Source organism: Manacus candei, unplaced genomic scaffold (genome assembly GCF_025592945.1).
Source record: "Manacus candei isolate 608988 ecotype Guabito, Panama unplaced genomic scaffold, ASM2559294v1 h1tg000028l, whole genome shotgun sequence".
Lineage (NCBI taxonomy): Eukaryota > Metazoa > Chordata > Aves > Passeriformes > Pipridae > Manacus > Manacus candei.
In genome coordinates, this window is record NW_026138076.1 from 38,099,365 (window position 1) to 38,121,287 (window position 21,923).

Genomic DNA, 21,923 nt, shown 5'->3' on the forward strand with positions numbered 1-21,923 from the left:
AGATAAAAGGGAAAGAAGAGAAGGTAGGTTTTATTTTTTTAAAATGTGAAGCAAAGAACATGAATATCAGAGAGCAGTTAAATATTAAGTGTATATACATTTTCAAGTCAGCCTCAAAAGACAAGGACTTTTGTGATGAGGCTAAAACAGTTGGCAGCAGCAGAAAGCTCAGAAGAAAGCAAAAAAAATCTGTGGTGTGTTGAGGTTGAAACACTTTGTTAGACCTTGGCCTAATGCACGGGAATGACAGGGAAATTAATTCTTGAGAATATTGGCATTGTCAAAATGTGCCATTTCACAGTGGGAGAGAAAATCCCTTAAGGGGAAAACTAGTGGCATGCGCAGGCAATTGTTGTTGAGACAGCTCATACCTTTAAGTCTTAGCGCTGCAAAGAACAAGAGTTTTCAAGACCTTATTGTGATGATAAGATCTAACTTTCTTCTCTTTTTTCTTTTATGCAGTGCCCATGTATCACAAGTCAGTAGCAACATTCCTGCTACAGGAGAGTAAGTGTCTCTTGCAATTTTGTAGCTATCCTTCTTGCATATTGGAGCTTTTTTAAGTATCACTGGTTATTCTTTGATTTCTCCTTAAGGGTTGGTCTTATATTAACAAAAAAAAAAGAGCCAGTTTCCCAGCAAAGCAGATCATCTGCAATGATAATAAATCACTTCCTTCTGAAAAATTCTCAGGCCCTTGGTTCTTTGCTCGCACTGTGCCTGCGATGTTTTGGTTATGCAAAACTTGCATATTTAGAGAAGCTATTTGCACTGTGTTATCCTCTTGCTCTTGTTGGCTCCCTGTTGCATCTCAACAGAGGATGTGACTTGACCCTGCTACCATAACTGGGAGCAGCAGAGCTAAGAGTTGGCTCTTTTACCAGAGCTGGAAATTCCCAACGGCTGATGGGTTTGCAGAACTGATTTGTGTCAATAGTGAACTACAGGCATACTTGGCTAGTTAAACCATGTGGGAGTTTGCAGTTGCCAAGGTATTTTGACTTTTTTTGGGAACTGCAGTCTCAGCAGACTTTCAAGTATAGCAACTGAACACAACTTCTGTAAAGGGGAAGTCAGCCCAAGTACAGGATCCCATGCTCTATCCGCTCAGTTAAAAATTAACCAGCAAATCCTGAAATAACGTTTTAATTATGAAAAAAAACAGTAGAAGCTATACAGGGACTTTGGACGAGCATGTTTGAAAAACCCATTCTTCAGCAGACTACTTAAGCATTGCAAGAAACAGAGATGGGATGGGGATGTAAAAAAAATGTGTTTCTATGTGATCTCTTTGCAAAAACAACAACAACAAAAAATTAGATTTTGCCCCTAAAAGCTTCCTCTGATGAAGGATGGAAGGGAATATTACAAGCAAACATGAGTACCAAAATGAAGGAGATTTGGTTGTGTTGAAAGTTCAAGTAATTCCACATCTTTAAGCGATGCGACTGCAGAGGATCCTTTGCTGTGGTTTGTGTGGAAGCTCGCTTGCTGCCCCGGGTGTGACTGTGATCTCTCACCAGAGTACATCAGGGATGGCTTTGGGTGCATTCATGGCACAAGAATGTGTGAAAACAGAATGAATTCAGAACAAAATCCATGCTTGGTCACAAAGTTAAACATGTTAGGAGTTTGTAGTGAGCTACTGCTTGCATACTCTCATCCCTGTGTGAGACAGCAGTGAATCATCTTCTTGCAGGTGATCCATTGCCTTGCTGAGCTTGTACTGCACAACAGGCTTGACCGGTGTCAGCATGGCTGAGGATCAGATACAATTTTGTCAGGCCAAGGACTTTTAAAGTGGAGGGTGAAAGTTAGACACCAATGTCTGTAGTTGCAGTAGGTAAAATTAGATGTTCTACAGAAGGTTCAAACATCCCTAGAAATAAAAAAGAACAAGATTAATTGGGAAGGCTCAGCTCTTCTGAGGGACCTGAACTGCAGGGTATCTGAAGATTTTGGCTTTGCTTTTTGCATATGTTGTAGCCCTAGGACATTTTGTGCTGCTTTGCCATCATAAAAAAAATATAGCCCGCAGATACCCTTGCTTTATTTATTGTTGCAGAGAGGGAGCTCCACAAAGTCTTTGAGCTCAATTGACCTTATTTTTCGGCTTGACAGGTATTTAGAGAAGACAATCCGCTCAGCCGTGGAGCAGCATCTCTTTGATGTTCATGGCTCAGGCGGCCAGAGTTCAGAGGACTCTGAATCGGGAACATCTTCAGCCTCTTCTAATGTGTCTGCCAGGCAGAGGAGGCGGCACCACAAAGAGCAGGAGGAACCCCGGAGAAACAGAGACATGTATGAGCCTGATTTCTTTGTTTTGGGAAGTATATTTGGTTAAGTCTACCCTAGTCATGTCCTCTTATCAAGGGGATACTACATTCTATTATGAAATGCACTGGCCTTTGCCGTGAGTTGAAAGGGCAGAGCAGGCTGCAGTGCCTGTACAGAGCTCCATTGCATCAGTTAGAGCTGGGAAATTTAGACTTTATTGGAGATCATGGAGTGGGGCAAAGCATGATAAGAATCTAGGGGGGTTATGCAGTAAAGTTTTTAATTACAGTATTGGGAATTGGTTACTTACAGTATTTGTTACATTAGTGGAAATTCCCAAGCAGTTGGCTCTATTGCCGGTAACTTTTTTTTTAACATTGGGCTTAGCTGCTTTTCTGAATTCAGAATGGCTTCAAAAACAAGATTAAGTTCTCCTTTTGTGTGTGAAGGCACAGCTTGTGTTTGGATTTAGTGAGGAAACTTGGGAGTTTGTCTGAAATTAGAAAAATCTTCCTTTTGATTAATTGGAATTTAATTTTTTTTTATGCACCCTATTACACAAAGTTTAAACATGATCTTGTGGTGAATTTCATTAAATGTCTGTGAAAGAATAAAGATAGTACCTATTTTTTCCTTTCATACTCCTCTACTTGTGGCACATATTATGTGATACAAATATATTACCACCACAGCCTTAAACACTTGCCCAAGGCATATCTGTGTTTGAGGAATTGTAACTACAGACTTTGCAAGGCCATGTTCTGATCAGTGCTTACCCATATGTCTAACTTTAACCCAGCACCAGTTCTTGAAAGAATGTGTGTGCTTCACTGCAGTATTGAATTCCTAGGATATCAAGTTAGATTCCAAATAAACATCTAGTCCTCTGTTTTTCCTGAATGCTGAATTCTCCAAATCCTATTGGATCTGCACCATTCTGTACAACACCACTTCTGTTCAGGTACATAGTGTTAATATTGCAGCAGTGGTATTTCCCAAAATGTGTCAATGCTACTGTTGTAAAAAAAATCTACAGTTACTCAAAAAAAAAAAAAAGCCATTTCCTTAGAGAATGAAAATGTACTGCAAAGATGGCCTGGGAAATTAGCACTTGCAAGTCACCAAAGTATCTGGCAGCAGCTCTAAAGTAGTTTTTCTTGTTTAGTCGCCCTGCTGACAGGCTTCTCAGGTAAGTAGGTCACAGACTGGCTAGTGTACGTGTTTGGAAGCATATAGTACTGCGGGGCTTTTTTTCAACATTGCGTTACAGAGCTGCCTTTAGATATGATTGACACAGTTATTCAGGTTCAGTTCTTAAAGCTGGAGACAAGAATTTAAAGAACATTGGAAGTTTTGAATGCTGACCGGGATTCAAATTGTTTTCCCCAGTTTCCTTAGGTCAGATTGCTGGGACTCCTTTGGGTAAATTATCAAAATTGGGAATTTCTTTCTGTGGTTGTTGTTCTGATTGTCAGCGACTTCATCTCTTTGCCTTGTGATGGATCACAAGAGGATTTGTAATGTCACAAAATAGGACTACAGACAGGAAAAGTGTTTATTACAAACATAGGTGAACTCCCAGGCTTTGAAGATTACATGATCCATGGGCTCTCTATATGTAATTGGTCTGCTCAGGGGTTTATAAAAATTTCCACAAAGGCAAATGTGTTATCTTAGAAGTTTAATCATAGATTTATAATACCTCTTTGTATCTCTTTTCCACCAACAAAACCTAGAGAACTGTGATACAGAAAGTCACTGGAGCCTTCTGGTTTTGCTTTTGTTCTGAATACTTGTCATGCTGGCACTGTCCAGATACTGCAGAGTAACTGGTTTCTTGTGTTTCTTCACCAGTGCAAGACTAGATAAATTCTCCTGCTGTTCACAGAAGCAGGTTTTGGAGCCACATGGCAGTAACACATACAACAGTTAGCAAATATTCCAGTTTCAATGTCAAGTGTAAGCAGGCTGCCTTTAGCCTCTGGCAGGGTAATACAGTGATGAATGAGGCGCACTGTGTTTCTTCTGTTCCCCTAATGTAGTGATGTGTTATGTATGTGCATCTTCACTCTTGGACAAATTAGAGGGAAGAGTACTAAACAGGTTGTGAATGGAAAGCTGCATGCTGAAGACCCAGCAGGTTAATTATGCACAGCAAGACAAGCCATATGCCAAGCTTCTGGAAAACATGAGCAAACCCCACCAGCCCAGAGGGTCCCTGCTAATGCATCACGTGATGGCTTAAGGCTAACTGTCCACTTCCCTTCCCTTAGCAGAGCAGTCCTCTGTCCTAGCAGTTGTGTTGCCATTGCAAAGATACATTTATGTTTTGTGTAATTCCCAAATAAGATTCAAAGATTTGGCTAAAGCACTACAGTCCTGCTCTTACATTTGAGAGTATGAGTAAGAAGGACACAATTATGTGGTGTCATGCACCAAAGGAGATCCTTGGACCGCAGCTGTGAATCACTTTTCTAAATTAAAAGCACGTGTCTCAAAGGAAAATATGCTGCATATTCTCTATAAAAATACCACACACAGCCACGGGCTAGTCCACCTTCCATCTGAAGTCAATGGGATTTTCTGTGTTGGGTTTAGTGGGAAGTGAATCAAATCTCAAACGTTGATCCTCACAGCTTTCTCACCTGAGGTGTATCCCAGTGGGATTTAGCATTGCACAGTGAGTGTGTGATTTTTGCTGCATTGGGAAGAACCAGAGATACTGGTTTCATAGGGCATAGAAGATGTTGCCAGAACTAGTCAGCATGATGCAGTTCTCTCTTGGTACTGTAAATATAGCAGAAGAGCGTTTTAAACAACCTCTTGTTGTAACATCCCTTTTCTTTTTAGGGAAGTTGTCAACAAAGAAAACATTCCCTCTGGATTCAGCAATCTTGAGGACTGTATTCTAGCTGCTCAAGAAGTAGAAAAATTACAAGACGCCAGCTCTGGATATCTCAGTGAAAGGAATAAATCAAAGCGGCAGAAATCTAGCACCAGGCTTTCAGAGCTCAATGACAACCAGGACAGTCCTGTGGTAAGCCAGCAAGCTGTACTATTTGACACCTGTTACTTTTACTAGGGTAAAAGACTTTTTTATTTCAGTGCACAACTTGTTCCTTTAGGAAGCCTTTTTTTTGCCTACAGTACAGGCATAAATGGCTGGTTTGAACTATGGAAACACTGGATCCTACACTTGTAACCTTTGTGATAAGGCAACTGAAAAACTATATTTCTGCTATGACCCTCTTACTCCACCTGTAGTCATTTTCTCTTTCCACAACTTCTTGCTTTTTTTTTCTTTTGAATTCAGTGAAGCATTTTGGAAAGCAGAAAAGGACATAAGTCTTTCTCCCAGTCTTTCAGAAGTCTTACAGGGAGGTTGGAACCTTAGATGTAGGTTCTCATGTTCAGGTCAAGTTTATTTTTATGTTCCTTCTAAGTTCTGAAACTAGATTTCAAGTGACTACTTGATAATGAGATGACAAAGGTGTTTTATGCCTTTTCTCAGAAGTCTGTGTGTTACTGTGGTGTTTGCAATTTGCAAAACACTTTGGAGAGTGTTGGTCCAAAAGGTGATCCCTCTAGCTACTTTTTAATGAAGACGTGAATGACTTTGATATAACGTCGTAAAAATCTGGAATAGCGTAGAATTTTTCTGGCATATTCATGTGTAATCTCCACAGTAGAAGACAATTTACCAATTTTTACAAGCTGTAGAATAAAACTGATGCACCCTTCTTCCCTCTCAACCAAACCAAACACCGATTAGAGTATCAGCAGGTGAGAAACTGTCCTGTGCTTCATGCAGGGTCTGCGTACAGTGGCAGAGGTGCTGTACATCCCAGGGCCTGGCACTGAGCATGCATTACAGGGTTAATAGTAACAGCAAAAGCTGTGTGAAAAGACTGTCCTGAGCTATAGGGCATTTCCTTCAGTTGTGTTTGATTAAGTTTTAGATCGTACTGCGAGCAAGTGAGTTCTTACCGTGACATTGTGTTTGGACTCATTTTGTTTAGATCATAAGATTGCAATGATTTGATGCTCTTACTCCGTGCAGAGATTCTAGAGAGAGGTGGATTTCGCTTATCTTCACGATAAAAAGAAGGCAAGGTGCCAAAAATTGTACACTGTGCTCGGTTTAGTATCTTAGATTTAATGTTCAGTATCAGTAACCTTCTCAGGAGATACTTCATGAAAGCGGAGTGAGATAGACACATTCACACTTGGAGTCTTTGCTTGTAGCGATGGACATTGACAGGCAGAGGTCTAGTGCTTATCCTCTTTTCGGCACTTCTTCTCTGTGCCTGTGGAGTGTAAAGCAGTTTAAATGTAAATGAGAATTTGTCTTAGGATTTAGGAAAGGAAAGACTTACAGAAGTGTCCGCTTTTGGTGTGGATCTGAAAAACATTCATGAAACCTTAAAACATACCCAGAAGAAATGTCCTCAAACTTACCTGTATCCACTGGACTTTGCCCTGTCTCTCATTTTTTGATTTCTTGAGGGGCAAAGTCTGAAAGGAGTGTAAAATGAACTAACCTTGTATTAAAAACAGTTTGACCATGATGATCATCAGCATGGTTCTTGCTTGGTCTGCTAGAGGAAATGTCACAGTGGGATTGTCAACTGGGAGTATTGTTATGAAACAGCTTGCAGAGAGCTTGGTGCTACTCTTTTGGAAGAGCAAAAGCTGCTTTTTAAGTTTTAATGTGTGTGCTTATTACATACTTGCATTTCAGAGACTGCCAGACGGATGCATGGTGGTTTAGCTCTCTTTTGGCTACACCATTATGCTTCAAATAATAACCCAAATTAAACTGCCAACTTGAAGTATGAAAGGACATAACCTGCACCTTAGCATTTACTAATAGGCCTTGGTCATGTGAGCAAGTTTTTGATGTTGTATCTCCTTAACTACCTTTTTCTGAGCCTTCCTTCTTTTCAAAGCCTGAAAGAGTATGTAGGACAGTGCATGGAAGCTTTCCTCTTAGCTGTCTGATTGCATCTGACTCAAAAGTGTAAGTCAGCAGTGGAAGAGCTGTCAGTTCCACTTACTCTCCCAAGCAAACCAACCACAAAGCATTAAAAGCTTGTAACTGCGTTTCAAAGACACGGTAGCCAGGTACCAGCAGGACTTGAAGAATCACATTAGTCAAGACTGGAATGATTGACCTGTGTCACCTTTTGGGGCTGGAGGTGTAGCAGGTGAGAGAGGGCTGTGACTGTCCTAAAAAGTCTGTGCACATAGTTTCCAGGGCGAGAACCACACTATGCCACTGACTGGCTTCCTCATACTTAAGAGGGATTTTTCCAAAACCCAGGGTAGAAATCCTCCTGGACATGTGCCCAAAGTGGCAACGTGGCTTGTCCTCACAGTAGTTTCTCAAGCTCTTAGAGGACAACAGCATTAATGTTCCTAATGGTAGCCAAGGCAAACATCAAAACAAGTTGTCATAATAACCAGTTGGATTTCTTGCCCTGCACTCATGTTAGTACAACATTATATTTTTACACACGGCAGTCATTTTGCATTCTTCTACCTGTTTAAGAAGAAACTAGAGAGGGATTTGAGGATTTGGCTGAGAAGTGGAGTATTTTCTAAGATGAACATAAGGAGTCCTGCTGAGAAGATGCTTGGATTTTGGTACCTGCTACTACAGAAGTTGCACAGACCACAGAACTGCTTCCAGGCTCAGGCTGTCTCTGTCAGTCTGTAACATGGTACTCTGCAGGGTACTGTGCAGAATTATTCTGTTTTGATGTTTTGAGGTCGTCTGATGAAAGAGATCAAGCAGTGAGCAGTTGGGTTTTTTGCAGATTGTGCAAATAAATTGTGGGGTTTGTTTTGTTATAAATGTGCAGCAGGCAGTAGTCTGTTGTCTTGTTCCTAGAAGTCCTGTTTAATATTTTTATATTTAATCTGTTTTATGGCCTGCAGCTTGAATCTGTTTCTCATATGTATCTTACTGCTTTAACATTTACTGTATTGCAGAGTATGGAAAGCTTTAGCTCATCCAAGCCTATAGACAGAACAGGACCTGATGACATGGAAATTTTATCTGAAGAAAGGTGATTTTTATTTTTTTTTTTAATATATGTATGTTTTCCTTTCCCTGTGATTGTAGTAGAGCCTGAGAGATCTTCCACCACAGACTATGAGGGTGACATTTAGTTATGCTGCAGAACAGCATTACCCACCATGTCAACTTCAAAGTAGAACTTCATGGAGGCACTGTGAATGTTGTGTGGGCTTTGCCCTGCAGCATATGCCAGGGCAAAGACTTTTCCCAGCCTGTTAGGATTGTCTCTGAAGGTGCTGATGGTGCAGACCTGAAAAGAAGTCAGCTGTGAAGCACCTGAGCCAGCATACTCCACACAGAGGATTGCAGGGCCTGTCTTACCTGACCTCTGGGTTGGGAATCTGGCCCTTTTCTTTCTGCTTCTGCAAAAGCTGAACAGCCTCAATCTGCTCACCTGAGATGACAATTCCTCTTGACACCTGTTTGGTGGGAAAGTCATACTGATTTGGATTAAGGGCGCTGGAATTAAATTACATCATTTATTTTTCACAAATAGCTTCTGAGAGGAAGCAAAAATACATAGTTTAGCAGCTTGACATGCTGCAGCCCAGAGTGTCCCTTCATTTGCTGTGTGAATTAGCGAGGGTGCAGGAATAGCAAGAACGTAAAAACCTGGTGTGCGTGCAGGAATCCTGCTTGTTTTTGTTACAAGACAGTCTGGTTTTGTATTTGTAATATGTTGGTTTGTTTTTGTTTTTTTTTATAGCAAAGAAAGTGAAAACGATGAGGTTTTTTTCAGGCATTCTCAGGTTGGTATTTTATTTTGTTTTGGTTTTGTTTCAGTTTTCTGGTCTCTAAATGAACCTTTTATTGAGTAGAAACAAGTAGTTAGTTACGTGTACAGTTCTGTGAAATTTTGTTTTTCTCAGAGAAATGGAGTTAGCATGTACTTTTTCTTTCCCTTACCTATGCTTTTTATTTACATAATTTAGGGAGCCTCTCAGCCACTGAGTAGTCTGAAAGCATCTGCTTCAGTCCCTTTGATCCCTCCTTGCCAAAAAGGGAAGGATCACTGAAGTCAGCACTTTGGTTTAAGTGATGCGAAGTTGCCTTATTAATCATGGCAAACAGGGTGTCTTATCTCCCAGGGCAGTAAGATCATCTTGTCTCTCTTGATTTCTCTAAAATATCTTGGTCTTTTATTTATGATTTCCCAGCACAGCCTGTTACTTTTGAACATAGGTGTCTGCGATCCATTTGTCTTTAGAAAACTGGATCATCTCCTCTTTCTTTCTCAGAGTTGGTAGTTGGGATGGATGTCAGGAGGGAACATGTGGCATTGATGGCAACAGTTTTTCCCCCAGCTTTCCGTTTCTCTTCAACACACACCTCCTGCATTGGCTTTATGGTGTTTTTTATCTGACTGTTCAGCAAATCAAAGATTGGGGTTGGGTGAACACCGTTGCAGTCACTTGTTCATCTGGGTTTCTTTGAAACACCTCTAGACAGCCAAGCATTTAAAATACTGGGGAGAGTTATTTGAGGCACCTCTCCCTCAGCTATGCACCCATTTTAGAGGAGCACAGTAAAACAGCTGTAGCCAATGTCTGTTTTTTCTGGCTGTCTGGAGTTATCTGAAGGCTGGTAATATTTGTAAACTAGACTCCTCATGTGGTTGTTTGGGGGTTTTTTTCCAGTAAAAGCCACTATGCGTTTATTGCCTTTGAAAGACTCTGTTTCTGGTAGGAATTATTTCCATCTAGCAGGAAAGATAAGTGATTGCTAACAACTGAGCTCTAACCAGCTGTGTTGTAGCTGGAGAAGTCTGTGGGACCCTGAAATATGTAACCTCTGCAAAAGGTGTTCAGGGCTGCCTTTGATCACTGCTCTGACTGAGCTTAGATGGATCTCCTACTTGGCTCCCAGAGGGTCAGTAATCCCCAATGATCCTGCACTTGCTCGTGAGTTGTTATATTTTCCGGACTGTAGATTTTGCAACACCTTGTTCCTTGCGTATCTACTTGCTGGTGGAGGAGGTGCTGTTACTGCCATACCACACAACACTCTTATTAAGCTTTTAAATTAGCCTGGTGGAGGTATGTTTGAGTATGAAATCATAATCTTAAAATAAACTTCTCTTTAGGACAAGTTTTAAAATGTAGAATTTTAAAATTCTGTCCTGCAGGCTGTCCTGCAGGAGAGGACAGCCTTAACCCAGAACCTGTATTATATAGGAATTACAGGGTCAAGAAAATGTTACATTCCTGCAGAGTTGTTTTACATTCCTTGCCCCCTTATAATCCTTTTGCTTAGGAAAGCTTAAAGACATACGTTTCATAACAAACAACCCATTATGTATGAGGAAGGGATAGGGACTTCCTTTCTCTTTCTCACCCTGTCTCCGGTCTGAGAATATTAGGAAAGGTATTTGGAATTTGCCATAGTTACCGGTTGTGCCGACTTGGTTCTCCATGAGGCTGTAAAAATACCTTGAAACTCAAGTCTCAAATGAATTTTCAGTGCTTTTGTAACCTTCATAATCTGTCCTTGGAAGTAACTAAATTCCAGGATGAAAAGCACAGCTTTGTAGTATCTAGGTTTTGACAAGGGAAGGGTATTTAAGATTCACACCAGCATGGCAACAAGTGTAGAGGGGGATTGGCATGACTCAGAAGTAAGGCAACAGAATGGCTGCATTCCTGCATCAGGTTGTATTAATAAGATGTGCTTGAGGATGCTTCCTGCTTGTGGTTGTAAGGGATGATCAGATGTAGGGGAAGAAAGCCTTCTAATTTGAATCCACATGTAACTGATCAGAATACAACTTCCTGATCAGAATTTAAAAACCTTTCTGTTGACATTTATTTCTAGCTGCTTGAGCTACTCTTTGTGCTGAATCTCCATTGGAGCAGCGAGAATGAAAGTAGCTGACTTGTACCCAGGTTACTTAGATCTGTAGTTACTGCTGCCTGCAAAGTATAGCTGCAAAAGCAGCTTCTAAAAAGCAGAATTCAAGTACCTACTTTGAAGATTTTTTTCGTGGTCATTTATGTAATATCCGCAGTGCACTGAGGCTGCCAAGCATTACCGGGATCATCAACTTGCCGCCCCTTCAGTTTGTAAGAAATTGTGGCACATCCATACCTAAGGCAAAGTAGTTCTCCCTTACGTGATTTTTTTCCCTGGAGGTTGGCAACTTGTGGCATCAGGAAATCAAAAAGGGAAAATAAGTGATGGAAACACTGAATTATCAACCCCTCTAAGGGTTTGGAATGCGCATTAATGCAAAGGAAGTTAAACATCTGCTTTCTTGAGTCTCCTGGGTTTTTACCACCATTGTTCTTCAGAACACCTGATGATTTATTCATTGTATTAGAGGCTACATCGGTGAGCAAGGAAAGGAGAGCAACTGACAACAGGCAGAGCACAGGCCTGTTTTTAAACACGTTTTAAATGTTTTCTACAACTCAAGTGACTTTAGAAGGATGAGGACATGGATATGATCTTTCTTATATATCTGTAATGGAAATGTTTACCCATCTGGGAAGTGCTCTTATATCTGCCAAAGATATCTTTTAAGAGTCTTAATAAGTCAGGAGATAGTACACTCTTCATAAAAAGATGTTTAACTCTGTAATTAGTATCAGTAGTGGTGACGAGATGGTATTTTCAGGTTGTTCTCTTTGAAATTCTTAATCTAGATAAATTCCTCTCTTCACACTTCTTTATGTTATTAAAAATAACACTTGTTTTGAAACTTACTGCTTAATTTCTTTCAGCCTTTAAAATACTGTGCTGGCAAATTATATGCAGTTTATCAACGGGTACAGTTTGTTCTTTTAGTAAATGTAGAAAACTGCCTGTTTCTGGCCATTGACCAGTCTTTCTGTTTGGAATGTACACTGACTGTTTAGATCCTAGCAGGAAATTTGTTACTGAACCTTAAAGAAATATTTAAGTCCTCCCAACCTGGAAGCAGCTTAAAAGATATTGAACGGTGAATTAGCATTTTTCCATGTACAGCTCTCACAATAAACACATTTGTAATCAGATTTAGCGTCAAACTGTACGAGTTATTAGTGTTTGGCAAACTGTCATCTAGTGTTTCATTTTGTTATGCTGTTTCAACAAGGTGATTTATTGAAATGAACAGGAAGTACACACCTCATACAAATACAATACAGAAAACTCTTTACAACACCAGGGTATTCATCACCCTGGTTTTTAGAACCATAGAACAGCCCAGGTGGGAAGGGACCTCAAAAGATCATCTGATCCAACCTTTTGTGGGAAAGGAAGCCTAGATGAGATTATTTAGCACCCTGTTCAATTGCAGGGATTGACGGAATTGAATCCAGATAAGATTAAAACATTTATTCATATGATTTGTCTACTGGGCAAGGTTTTCTTTCCCCTCTTCATGAAATTTACTTGTTTTTCTCTGCTCAAAAGGGAAAAAAAACATAAACACATCATTAACTTTATGCAGATGAAACAAAGTAAATGTGCCTTAGTGGTGTGTATTAGGGATATTGAAGCATTTGGCCGTGCTTCTAGATTCACAAGAAAAATACGTCCAGAGATACCAGTTATTTTCTTTAGGTCCATTTTCTTTGCATATCAGCATATGCACATTACTAACTAGATTATCAAAATACCTGCAGGGAGAAAATCTGTATGTTGACTACCTGCTAGACTATGTTGGAGAGAATTATGCCTAAACTGTTCTTATCAAATTCCACTAGTTTATGTAGTAGTGTAGTGCTGTCTATTCAGATAGCTCTGTGCTTGTTGGTGGATTTACACATATCACACTATATGTTTATGTACATGCTTTACAGTTCCTTTTCCCTGCTGCCCTCTGTGTGGCATTACAGCTCATTTGTTTTAGAGTCACAAAACTACTTCGTTTCGTCAGGCACTATTGCGGACACGCAGTGTGTCTCTGGATTGTGGGAATGGCAGTGGTTTCTGCATAAATGCACACAACGTGTGGTATGTGCAGGGGTGAATAGTGGTGAGACAAACAGCAGTTGCTCCTAGGTAGTGCTAACTGGTGAATCATTTACTTGACAGCATTCTGCCTTTTTTTTTTTTTATTCCTAAGTCATTGGATGCTTGTGTGAATTTTTTGGCTTTTTCCCAGAGTCCGCACTGCTTCCAGCTGAGATGCCAAACCCTACTGCCGTTTGGATTTGCGCAACGCTGCTTTAATACCCCGAGCTCCTCCATAAATAGTTCTGCTCTCCCCACGCCCAGCTAGAAAACAACCACAGGAAATCAGGGAATGTGCAGCCAGCACAGCTTAGCTGGCACTAATTGATCTGAGCCAGCACAGCCTGCATGAGAGCATTCATGTACGTAGCCTGCACTGCTTGCTGTCTGCAGCTGCTACCTCAGGAGCTCTGGTGCCTGCTTTTTAGAAGGCACCATATTGCTACAGCCTCACAACAGCAACAGCGGTTCTGTTGTTGCTCGAAGGAGTTGCGCTCCTGTTGGAAGTGTATGCGGCCACCCCCTCCCTCTCCCTTTCTCCCTGCCTCCCTCCCTCCCTCCCTTTTCATCCCAATCCATTACTGGAGGCTTTTTCAGCTGCATGCAGTTGTCAGGGCAGGCAGTCTCGGGAACTTGCAGTGGCTTTCTAAAGAAGGAGAAATTCAAGGAAGGCAGATGGACAGATGTCTTAACTGGTGTGAGTGAGCAATTAGTACATAGGGGTCACCAGGCAGGGGATTTGGATTTGGAGCTGGAAACATCAGGGACTGTTTGTTTGGATCCTATTAGCTAAAGGCATGAGCTTACTGTTGCTGTGACTGCAGGGGGTTTTTTCTTCCTCTGCATCCTGAAACATTTTTTTTTCTTTCTCTCTCATTTCTTTGGGTGTATGGGAACATAGCTGACTACAAGTATGAAGATTCAAGAGCATCCAAGCATGCCTGAAAACAAGTTGCAAAGAAATCAAGATGCTGATGATCAGGAAAACAGCTTTGTATCTGAAGTGCCTCGGCTGGATTTAACCTCACTGTGTGATGACAACAACTGGGAAGGTAGGATTGTGTGATGGCTGGTCATATGAGTGAAATGAGAGAGAGGGAAACCTGAGTGGGCTGGATGTATCTTTATGTGATCGTGTTCTTATGCTAAAAACAACAGGAAAGCAATTTTGTCCTGAATGTAGAACTGAAAGTTTGGAGAAACTGCAAGCAAATACTAAATGGTACTAAGTCTAATTGTCACTTAGAGGGAGAAAATTAATTGTTTTATTCTTGAAGTTACTTTCATGTTCCGTTTAGCACTTTTATCCCTGAGTGTTTTGGGATATCTTATTTCATGGTGACATTGGAGATTTAAACTAGACTGTCTTACGCTTCAAAGCAACTGAGTGTTTCACAGTCTAAAAGGAACATTTCTTCCTCTTCAATCACTATATGGAAATAATTATTTGGATCTGAAAGGCACAGCTGGAAAAAAAAGCTGTCTATCTGTTACTTTGTCTTACAAACAACTTTTTTTTTTAATGTATTCTGTGAAGGAAATCTGTTCGCCAGCTCAAGTAGCAGTTTTAAATTGATTGTATGTCATTTAAATTATTTTAATACTGTTTCTTAGGTCTCATGTCCAGAGTGCATGCTTGGTTGGCTGTTTACACTTACTCTTTTAAGAGTGGGAAATCTAGGCAAACTCTGTGGGTGCCATGAGCCTCAATTTCATTTGAAATTGAGATGAAATGAAGGTGTCCAGTGCTTCTGGGATCAAACCCTTTTCCAGTTACTGAAATGTTTCTGTGTACAAGCAAGAATTCTTCTGTTAGTTTATGCTTTAAGAGTGAAAGATGGGTTTTGACAGGGAAGAAACAGGAAAACGCAAGTGTTTTAATAAAGCAGGAGAGGGAAAATGTGCTACTGATTCATTGCTCTAAAAAAGCAATCTCTGAGGAACACTGAGAAGTGAAGTTCTCTACTCTTGCCTCCACAGTGTACGTGACCTAGTACGTTTTGCCTTTCCTTCTAGGACAGAAGTAGTTATGACACTTCAGGCATGAGTAAAGAAAACCCGCAGCCATGACTGCCTTTGATTCAGCCAGGAATTCAACTAGTCACCCTGGACAGGAGGGAATTTTTCCATTTGCTTGCTGGGCAGGGAATCCCTAGATGGAATCACCACATGTGCAGCATGGCTGATCAAAGAGCCTCAGAAGGGCTCCCAGGCAGCCTTGACCACTCTGTTTACTGAGATGCTAATTAGCAGAGCCCTGCAGGGTCTCAAGGCAGGGTGAGCATGTCTGTGTCCTCAGAGGTGATGTGTGGCTTCAGCCATCCTGTGAACCTTTGGAAATAATGACTCTTTTTTTTCCATCCTGCATTAGTAATAGGAGTCATATGAATGCACCAAGGAGAGAACACAGTTCCTTTCTGTCTGCCAGTGGCTTTCCCACTGTATAAAATAACTTGTATCTTTGGTACAACTTCCTTGTAGCAGGCATGCTCTTGTGTTTGGATTCTAGCTTTCTTGCCCTGCAAATACGAAACAGGATTAAGGGCACATGTGACTGCACTTGAAGAGTGCTTCTCTCAGATTCTTCCTTCCTCCCGTCTGTTCATGTGTATTTCACAAGAGGAGGAGGTGGGCAGTTGCAAAAGAATCAGCTGTTGGGGGTGAGAGAGACATCATCTTCAGAAATATGTGCCTTCCAGAATCACCATTTTGTTGGCGTGGATGCAACAGCAGCAAAATGGTGTCTTGTGTATCTCAGCAAGGAGAGACTGAATCTTTCCCAGCTGTGGATGTGAAATCAAGCTTGCAGCAGCCAGGAAGGGAAGGTATTAACATCAACTCTCAGACTGCTTCTCTAGCTAACGGCACAGTCTGTTGTTGAGACTGGCTTTGCGAGGCACGGTTGTACCACCCATCCACAGTTCTAGCCAGGATATCCTCCTGCCAGCCAACCTGTGTCACTCAAACCTTCACACATCTCTCCAGGATCCATGCCAGAGCTCTGGTTGCATCCCCATTGGAAGGGAGAAAGGACCATGCCTTCAAAAGTGGCAACACTGAACTGTTTATTGCTTTGCTCTAGTAAATTTGGTAGGTCCGTCTTTCAGGAAATTACCCATTACACCGTTGACTGACTTTTGAGGACAAGGTCCTCTGTATCATACTACAGGAGATACAGAGCATCTAAAGACAAGGGCAACTGCTGGGACTTTCACAAGTGACTTGTGAGAACAGTTACAGGTTGAGGGGTTGCCTTTGGCTTTAGCTGTCACTGCCTCGAGTGTTAGGAAAAAGCCTTGAAAAATGGGCACAAAATTACACAAGACAACATTGTCCGTTGACTAGGTTTTATTTGTCAGTCAAGGAGGCTCTCCATCATGTTAAGACCAGAGCTGCCATAAAAACCCTCACTCAGGGGCACAGAACTCTGATAGTTGCTACCAGGTGAGCTGGCAGAGTCCCATGCCTTTTATGTTATGTTAGAAGTAATTTTTACCAGATTTTTCTTTCCCATAAGGCTTCCCACGTAGTCAAAACTCTACACAAGAGGAGAGATTTGCTGTACTTCTCCAAGCTGTGTTCCCTTTACCTAAAGCTGAGCAGAGACAGGACAGAGAAATTTGCATCCCACAATGCATAGGCTCACACTCCACCACATGCCCACCTTCTGTGTCCCCCTTGCCTGCTGTGTATAGAGGCATATGTGTAGTAATCATCAGGCTATTGCTGTAGTAGACAAGGTGTGAGCAGTGCCCCAGCCAAATTCAAGACCTGAACTCTTAGCCTAGGTGCATTTCCATGGTCCAGAAGTAGTTTCCGAGTGTGCATCTAGCAGGTGCAAATCGGGTAGTTTTGTTCTCGCACTGGATGTGAACCGAGGTGTCTCTGTGAACTGGGATATCTGACTGCTGGGTTTGCCTGCTAAACTGGTCAGTCAGTGCCAGCTGAGATGGTTTTGTAAGCAAGCATTTTCAGAGCTGCTTCCATAGCAAAGGTTTCTAATTGTTGTGGATTATGTTTGAATTGGGTGCTGTGACTGAGGAGTACAGAGTGTTCTCTCACAGTCCAGAGCTATTGTGCAGATTTCTTACCAAATGTTTCTAATTCAAGCCCAGAACTTGCTATCCTGTCCTCGAGGAAAATCTGGAAGTATGTTGCTCTTCAGAACAGTGGCTGGCCTTGTCAGCAGATTGGGCTGAGCAGGCGGTTCAGTGGATCAGTACGATGTGTGTGATTGCTGCTGATGTCACCTGATTACTGATGCTTTAAAAAAAGTTCTGTAGCTGAGATTTCGAGCAGAGTTTGCAGTAACAAGCACTTAAGGAATAATCAACAGACATTTTTCTGCGAACTATCAAGCTCAAAAAAAAAGCAGAAGTTTAAAATGCAAAAACACAATTCGAGTTCTCAGTGTTGAGAACTCAAGTATTGCAGCACTTAGACCCTGAGGGTGAAGCTGATCTACAAATAGTTTTAGCATTGACTTAGTTGATACTTTCCCATGGAAAAAAACCCAAAGGAATGCAAAAAAATCCAAATAGTGTAGCAAAAGGGAAGCTGCATTTAGTTTTCTTTTTTTTTAGCACTGTGAACTTAGACTGATCAGTGTATTTGTGTGTAACAGTCTTTAGCATAACATAAATAGGTAATGAAGCACATTTCATTTTTATTACTAAGTGTAGAAAAAAATAATTGCATTGTTTACTGAATTTATTTTATAGCATCAATATATTAAAAATGTGGTTTTGATTGTTAAAGTTTGCTTGCTAGCTGAGAGATGTGTCATCTCACTAACTGAATAGGCATGGCAGTGCTGTATTTGGGCCATTCTTTTGATCTGCGTAGGAAGAATACCTCCTGATGTATTCAAACAAGGATATTTCCATACAGTTATTTTTAAGATGAAAAAAATAGGTTGTTACTGAGGTACTGAATGCTTTGGATGGAGTTTTAAATTGCTTTATTCATTTCATTGTAAGAGGTCTTTCTGGACTCTTTCAAGTGGCATTTTGATGCTAGGACCTCAGGTGTTGTAATGAGTTTAGACTTCTTAATCCCTATGGACCTACTTCAGTTTACAGCAGCTAAGCTTTGGCCTCCTTTGTTTGATAGCTGGGTGTGTGTAAAAGCAGTTAGCAGCAGGCATCAGCTGTGTGGCTGCAGAGAGGGAAACAGGAGATGCCTATGGCATTTTGCTGGTGAAACCTCAGGTGGTATTTGTGTGTGGACACCCTTCTGTTGGCCCTGCAGCCCCCAGTAACCCTGTGGCAAATATACAGTGTAATTATAAAAAAAGACATGTTTTTGTCAGCAAGAGGGCTTGGAGCTCACTAGTAATACACCAGTGTGATACAATAAATCTTTTTTCCTTCTTGCATTTTACAGATTTATTAATATCTCCAACCCTCTATGCAGCAGGTTTGCAGAGAGGTTGTATTGCCATAATGTGTCTACAGAGTTCTGCAGAGCCACACCTGGCAGATGGCTGACAGCTTTGTTGAAAGATTAGCTGGTTTTGTGGGATTTTGAGAGGGAGTGCAGCACTTCTGAAGGACTGCAGGCTCAATACCAGCATAGCTCACTGCTTCTGTGCCAGCTTAGAAAAGGCAGACCTGAAAGAAATGCCTTGAGAATCTGACCAAGAAATAAAAAAATTTTTCACCCTTTCTCTGCACTGGTACAGCTACAGTGGGTAGATATTCCCTTCTGGAGTTTTTTTATGAAAAGTTTTCATTAGGGAAAAGGGGGGGGAAAGCACGTGGAAAGAATGTGGAGATGGGTAGAAAACCAAGAGTTTTCCCTGAGCAAGAGAGATCTGTTCAGGACAGAAAATTAATAAGGGTAGCTGCCCTGTCGAGTCAATGGCAAGGAAAAGCTGAAACATCTACATTCTTTACTGAGATTCTATTCTTCAGTTAGCAGAAAGGGGAAAGGGTGACAACATTAATCATGATAGCAGATACTTCAAACCCGAACCATTAAGTCGAGGAACTTAACAGCCTTCAGGAAAGGCTCAGTGCTTTGACAGCTATCTTGGATAAATGAATAACAAAAAATATGTATCCTGTTAAACAGGAATTGATTGATTGTACACCGTCAGAAAAAGTGGCAGCTTACCCTTAGTGGGATCCTATATGTTTGTGTGATCCAGCAATTCCAGTGCTTCCAGCTGAAGCACCTGGCACCTGGCCAGAAGGAGAGAGAAGGCAGTTGGACTACAGCTCTGGTCTACTTTGTGATCTGATGTAGATAAAACCCATAATTCTATATACCTACATATATTCCTTGATTAATTGCTGTGTTACTCTCTGGGAGTCTAGCTGTTTTGTGTGCAGATGAGTTTTTTTCTTCTCAATATGTTGGGTCAGCAAGGGAAACGAAATTACCCATAGAGTCAGGCCTTCCAGGAGCAAGGGTTAAAACCAGCTGATTTTCTATAGCAACCATTTTTTCTGTCAAGTCTCAAATTTGATTTTTCCTTTTAGGACTTTTTTCTTCTCCTTTTTAACACTTTCTCCTTTGCACTGTGAGTTTCTGTTTTGGGGGATTATTTTGAAATCAACAAAATAAAAAGTATATATACCTCAGTCTTGAATAGCTTATGTGAACTGCTTTGTTGTCTTCTGGGGTTTGATCAGAGGCTCTTTGAGCCTTTGCAATTCCCTGAATGTTGCATGCTATCTGGTTTAAAAATCCACCTTGGACAAAGTCACATGCATCATGCATGATTAATAATGGCTTTGTTAGCTGGTGTGATAGGAGCTTAATTTGGTTACTGCTAAATGTGCTGCTGATTTCTTCTAAATTTATTCTATCTATGTAAATCCCATGAAGGTGTTATTTAACAATTTCCAAGAGCAAGTTCTGCTTGGGGGTGAGAGCGTATTCAAAGAACTAAAAGGGAGAGATGTCTAGAAGAATCCCATGCATCATTAACTCTCATTCCTGCGAGTCAAATGTATCAACTTTTTTCCTTTTGTATTATTACCCTTTATTTTGCTACTAGAGATCTTGTGAGATCCTTCCCAAAATTGTAAGAGATTCAGGGAAGTGGGTACAAAATATTTCAGGTATTAGATACTGCCACAATTGAACTGTGCTTAGAAAAACTCTTTTTCCAGAAATTACCTAAGAGAATTGCAGGTTGCATAAGCTTTCTGATTCTACATGCACTTCAGACTTGCACACCTCATGGAAGTAACATCTGTGAGCCAGGCTTGTATGTGCTTCTCTTATCACAACACCTTCAAGAAGCTCTTATACAGAAACCCCCTACCATCCCTTCCAGGGTAACCATCAGTGTGAATGCAGCACCAGCCTCTAAGCAGAGGCATGCCATTTATATTCATGTGCTAAGGAAGAAGAGAAAAGGAGGAGAGCAGAGCATCGTTTGAAGATGTGTATGGGCAAAAAACCACTGAGCCTGTCATTACTGCATTGGGGATGATCTCACGCTGCCCGAATTGTACAGAGGGGGAATATTAAACAGCACAGAGGTTCTGCAGGGGAGTCCTTGTGCAATCCACTCTGAGCTGTGAAAATGTTATCCTTGTTCAAGAAAAGGAAATAACTGGATTTTTTTCATAAATTGATAACTTCTAAAACCCCTTCTCTTTATGAATGGAGAAAAGACACACTAGGCACAGGAAACAGTTAGTCCATAGCTCTGTGACTGATCTGGGAGCTTTCTATAAGGTTTTTGTTTTGTTACTTGACTCTAGAACTGTTTGTTAGATTTATAAGTTCAAAGCCTGGCTCTTAGCACCACAGGATTAGACAGTTTAAGTAGGAGCATGCAAATCAGCTTAGTAAACTATCTGAACACAAAATGTTGGACTCCTTATGGCATCTGGAGGGAGTGATCACAAGATTGAGGCGATTGCTTTCCGTGGGCTCTATTATGCTAATCAGCAATGCTAAGTTGGGTTTCCCTTTCCCACTTCCCTCTCCCTGTACAACATTGCTTTTACTTCTAGCTGGTTATGTAATCCGCGGACTGAGAATTTCCTCCCTTTTGTACTATGCTGTTAAGCAGCAGGATTGCATGTGAAAGAGATAAGGGGAAATTGGGACCATATTACCATAATTGTTAATTTATGGGCTAGGCACCCTGTGGAACAGGTAGTAGTGCCAGACACCTTTTGCTTGCAGACTAGAAGAACCTATGTTTACTCCGAGGCTTTGAATTTCCAGTAGCAGGTGACTGGGTTGCACTGGAGAGCTGGAGGCTACAGGAAGACCTATTCATTTACAGTATTTGTACATCCTGAAACTGAAAAAATATCCTTTTGAAATCCAGTTGCCTCTTTTGTACTAATGTGTTCCAATAATTTTCTCTGTCCAGCATAACATTTTAGTCAAAGGTGTTACCTGGTGATAGCCTTGTTTAGAGTCAGTCTGTGGTAATTCCTCATCATCTTTTGGGCACAGTTTTCTGTTACACCTAAGAGATTACTTAGTTTGTGTAGGGTGCCCATGTGGTCAGGCAGTGTTTTGTATTGCTTTGCACACAGGGCAGATGCGAGTAATGACCGGAGAATACCTGGTGGCAAGGAGTCATGGTCCAGGACAAATGAGTCAAGGTTCATTAGAAAAGTTACCTGGAGTCTTGTCTTACATGTAAAACAAA

At 41.1% G+C, this 21,923-nt stretch overlaps 1 protein-coding gene across 13 annotated transcripts in view; it reads left to right on the top strand.

Moving 5' to 3' along the window:
- FAM13A (family with sequence similarity 13 member A) overlaps positions 1-21,923 on the top strand; it is a 139,987-nt gene that overhangs the window by 99,123 nt on the left and 18,941 nt on the right. For 9 of the 13 annotated variants that reach the window (XM_051789729.1, XM_051789728.1, XM_051789730.1 and 6 more), the window contains 6 exons: positions 463-507; positions 2,122-2,301; positions 5,128-5,314; positions 8,272-8,348; positions 9,066-9,108; positions 14,196-14,346. In XM_051789729.1, coding sequence (XP_051645689.1) covers positions 463-507; positions 2,122-2,301; positions 5,128-5,314; positions 8,272-8,348; positions 9,066-9,108; positions 14,196-14,346 — 683 coding nt within the window. Of the gene's footprint in view, positions 1-459; positions 508-2,121; positions 2,302-5,127; positions 5,315-8,271; positions 8,349-9,065; positions 9,109-14,195; positions 14,347-21,923 lie in introns of all 13 variants that reach the window. The other 4 variants (XM_051789740.1, XM_051789733.1, XM_051789732.1 and 1 more) reach the window with 4 other exon arrangements.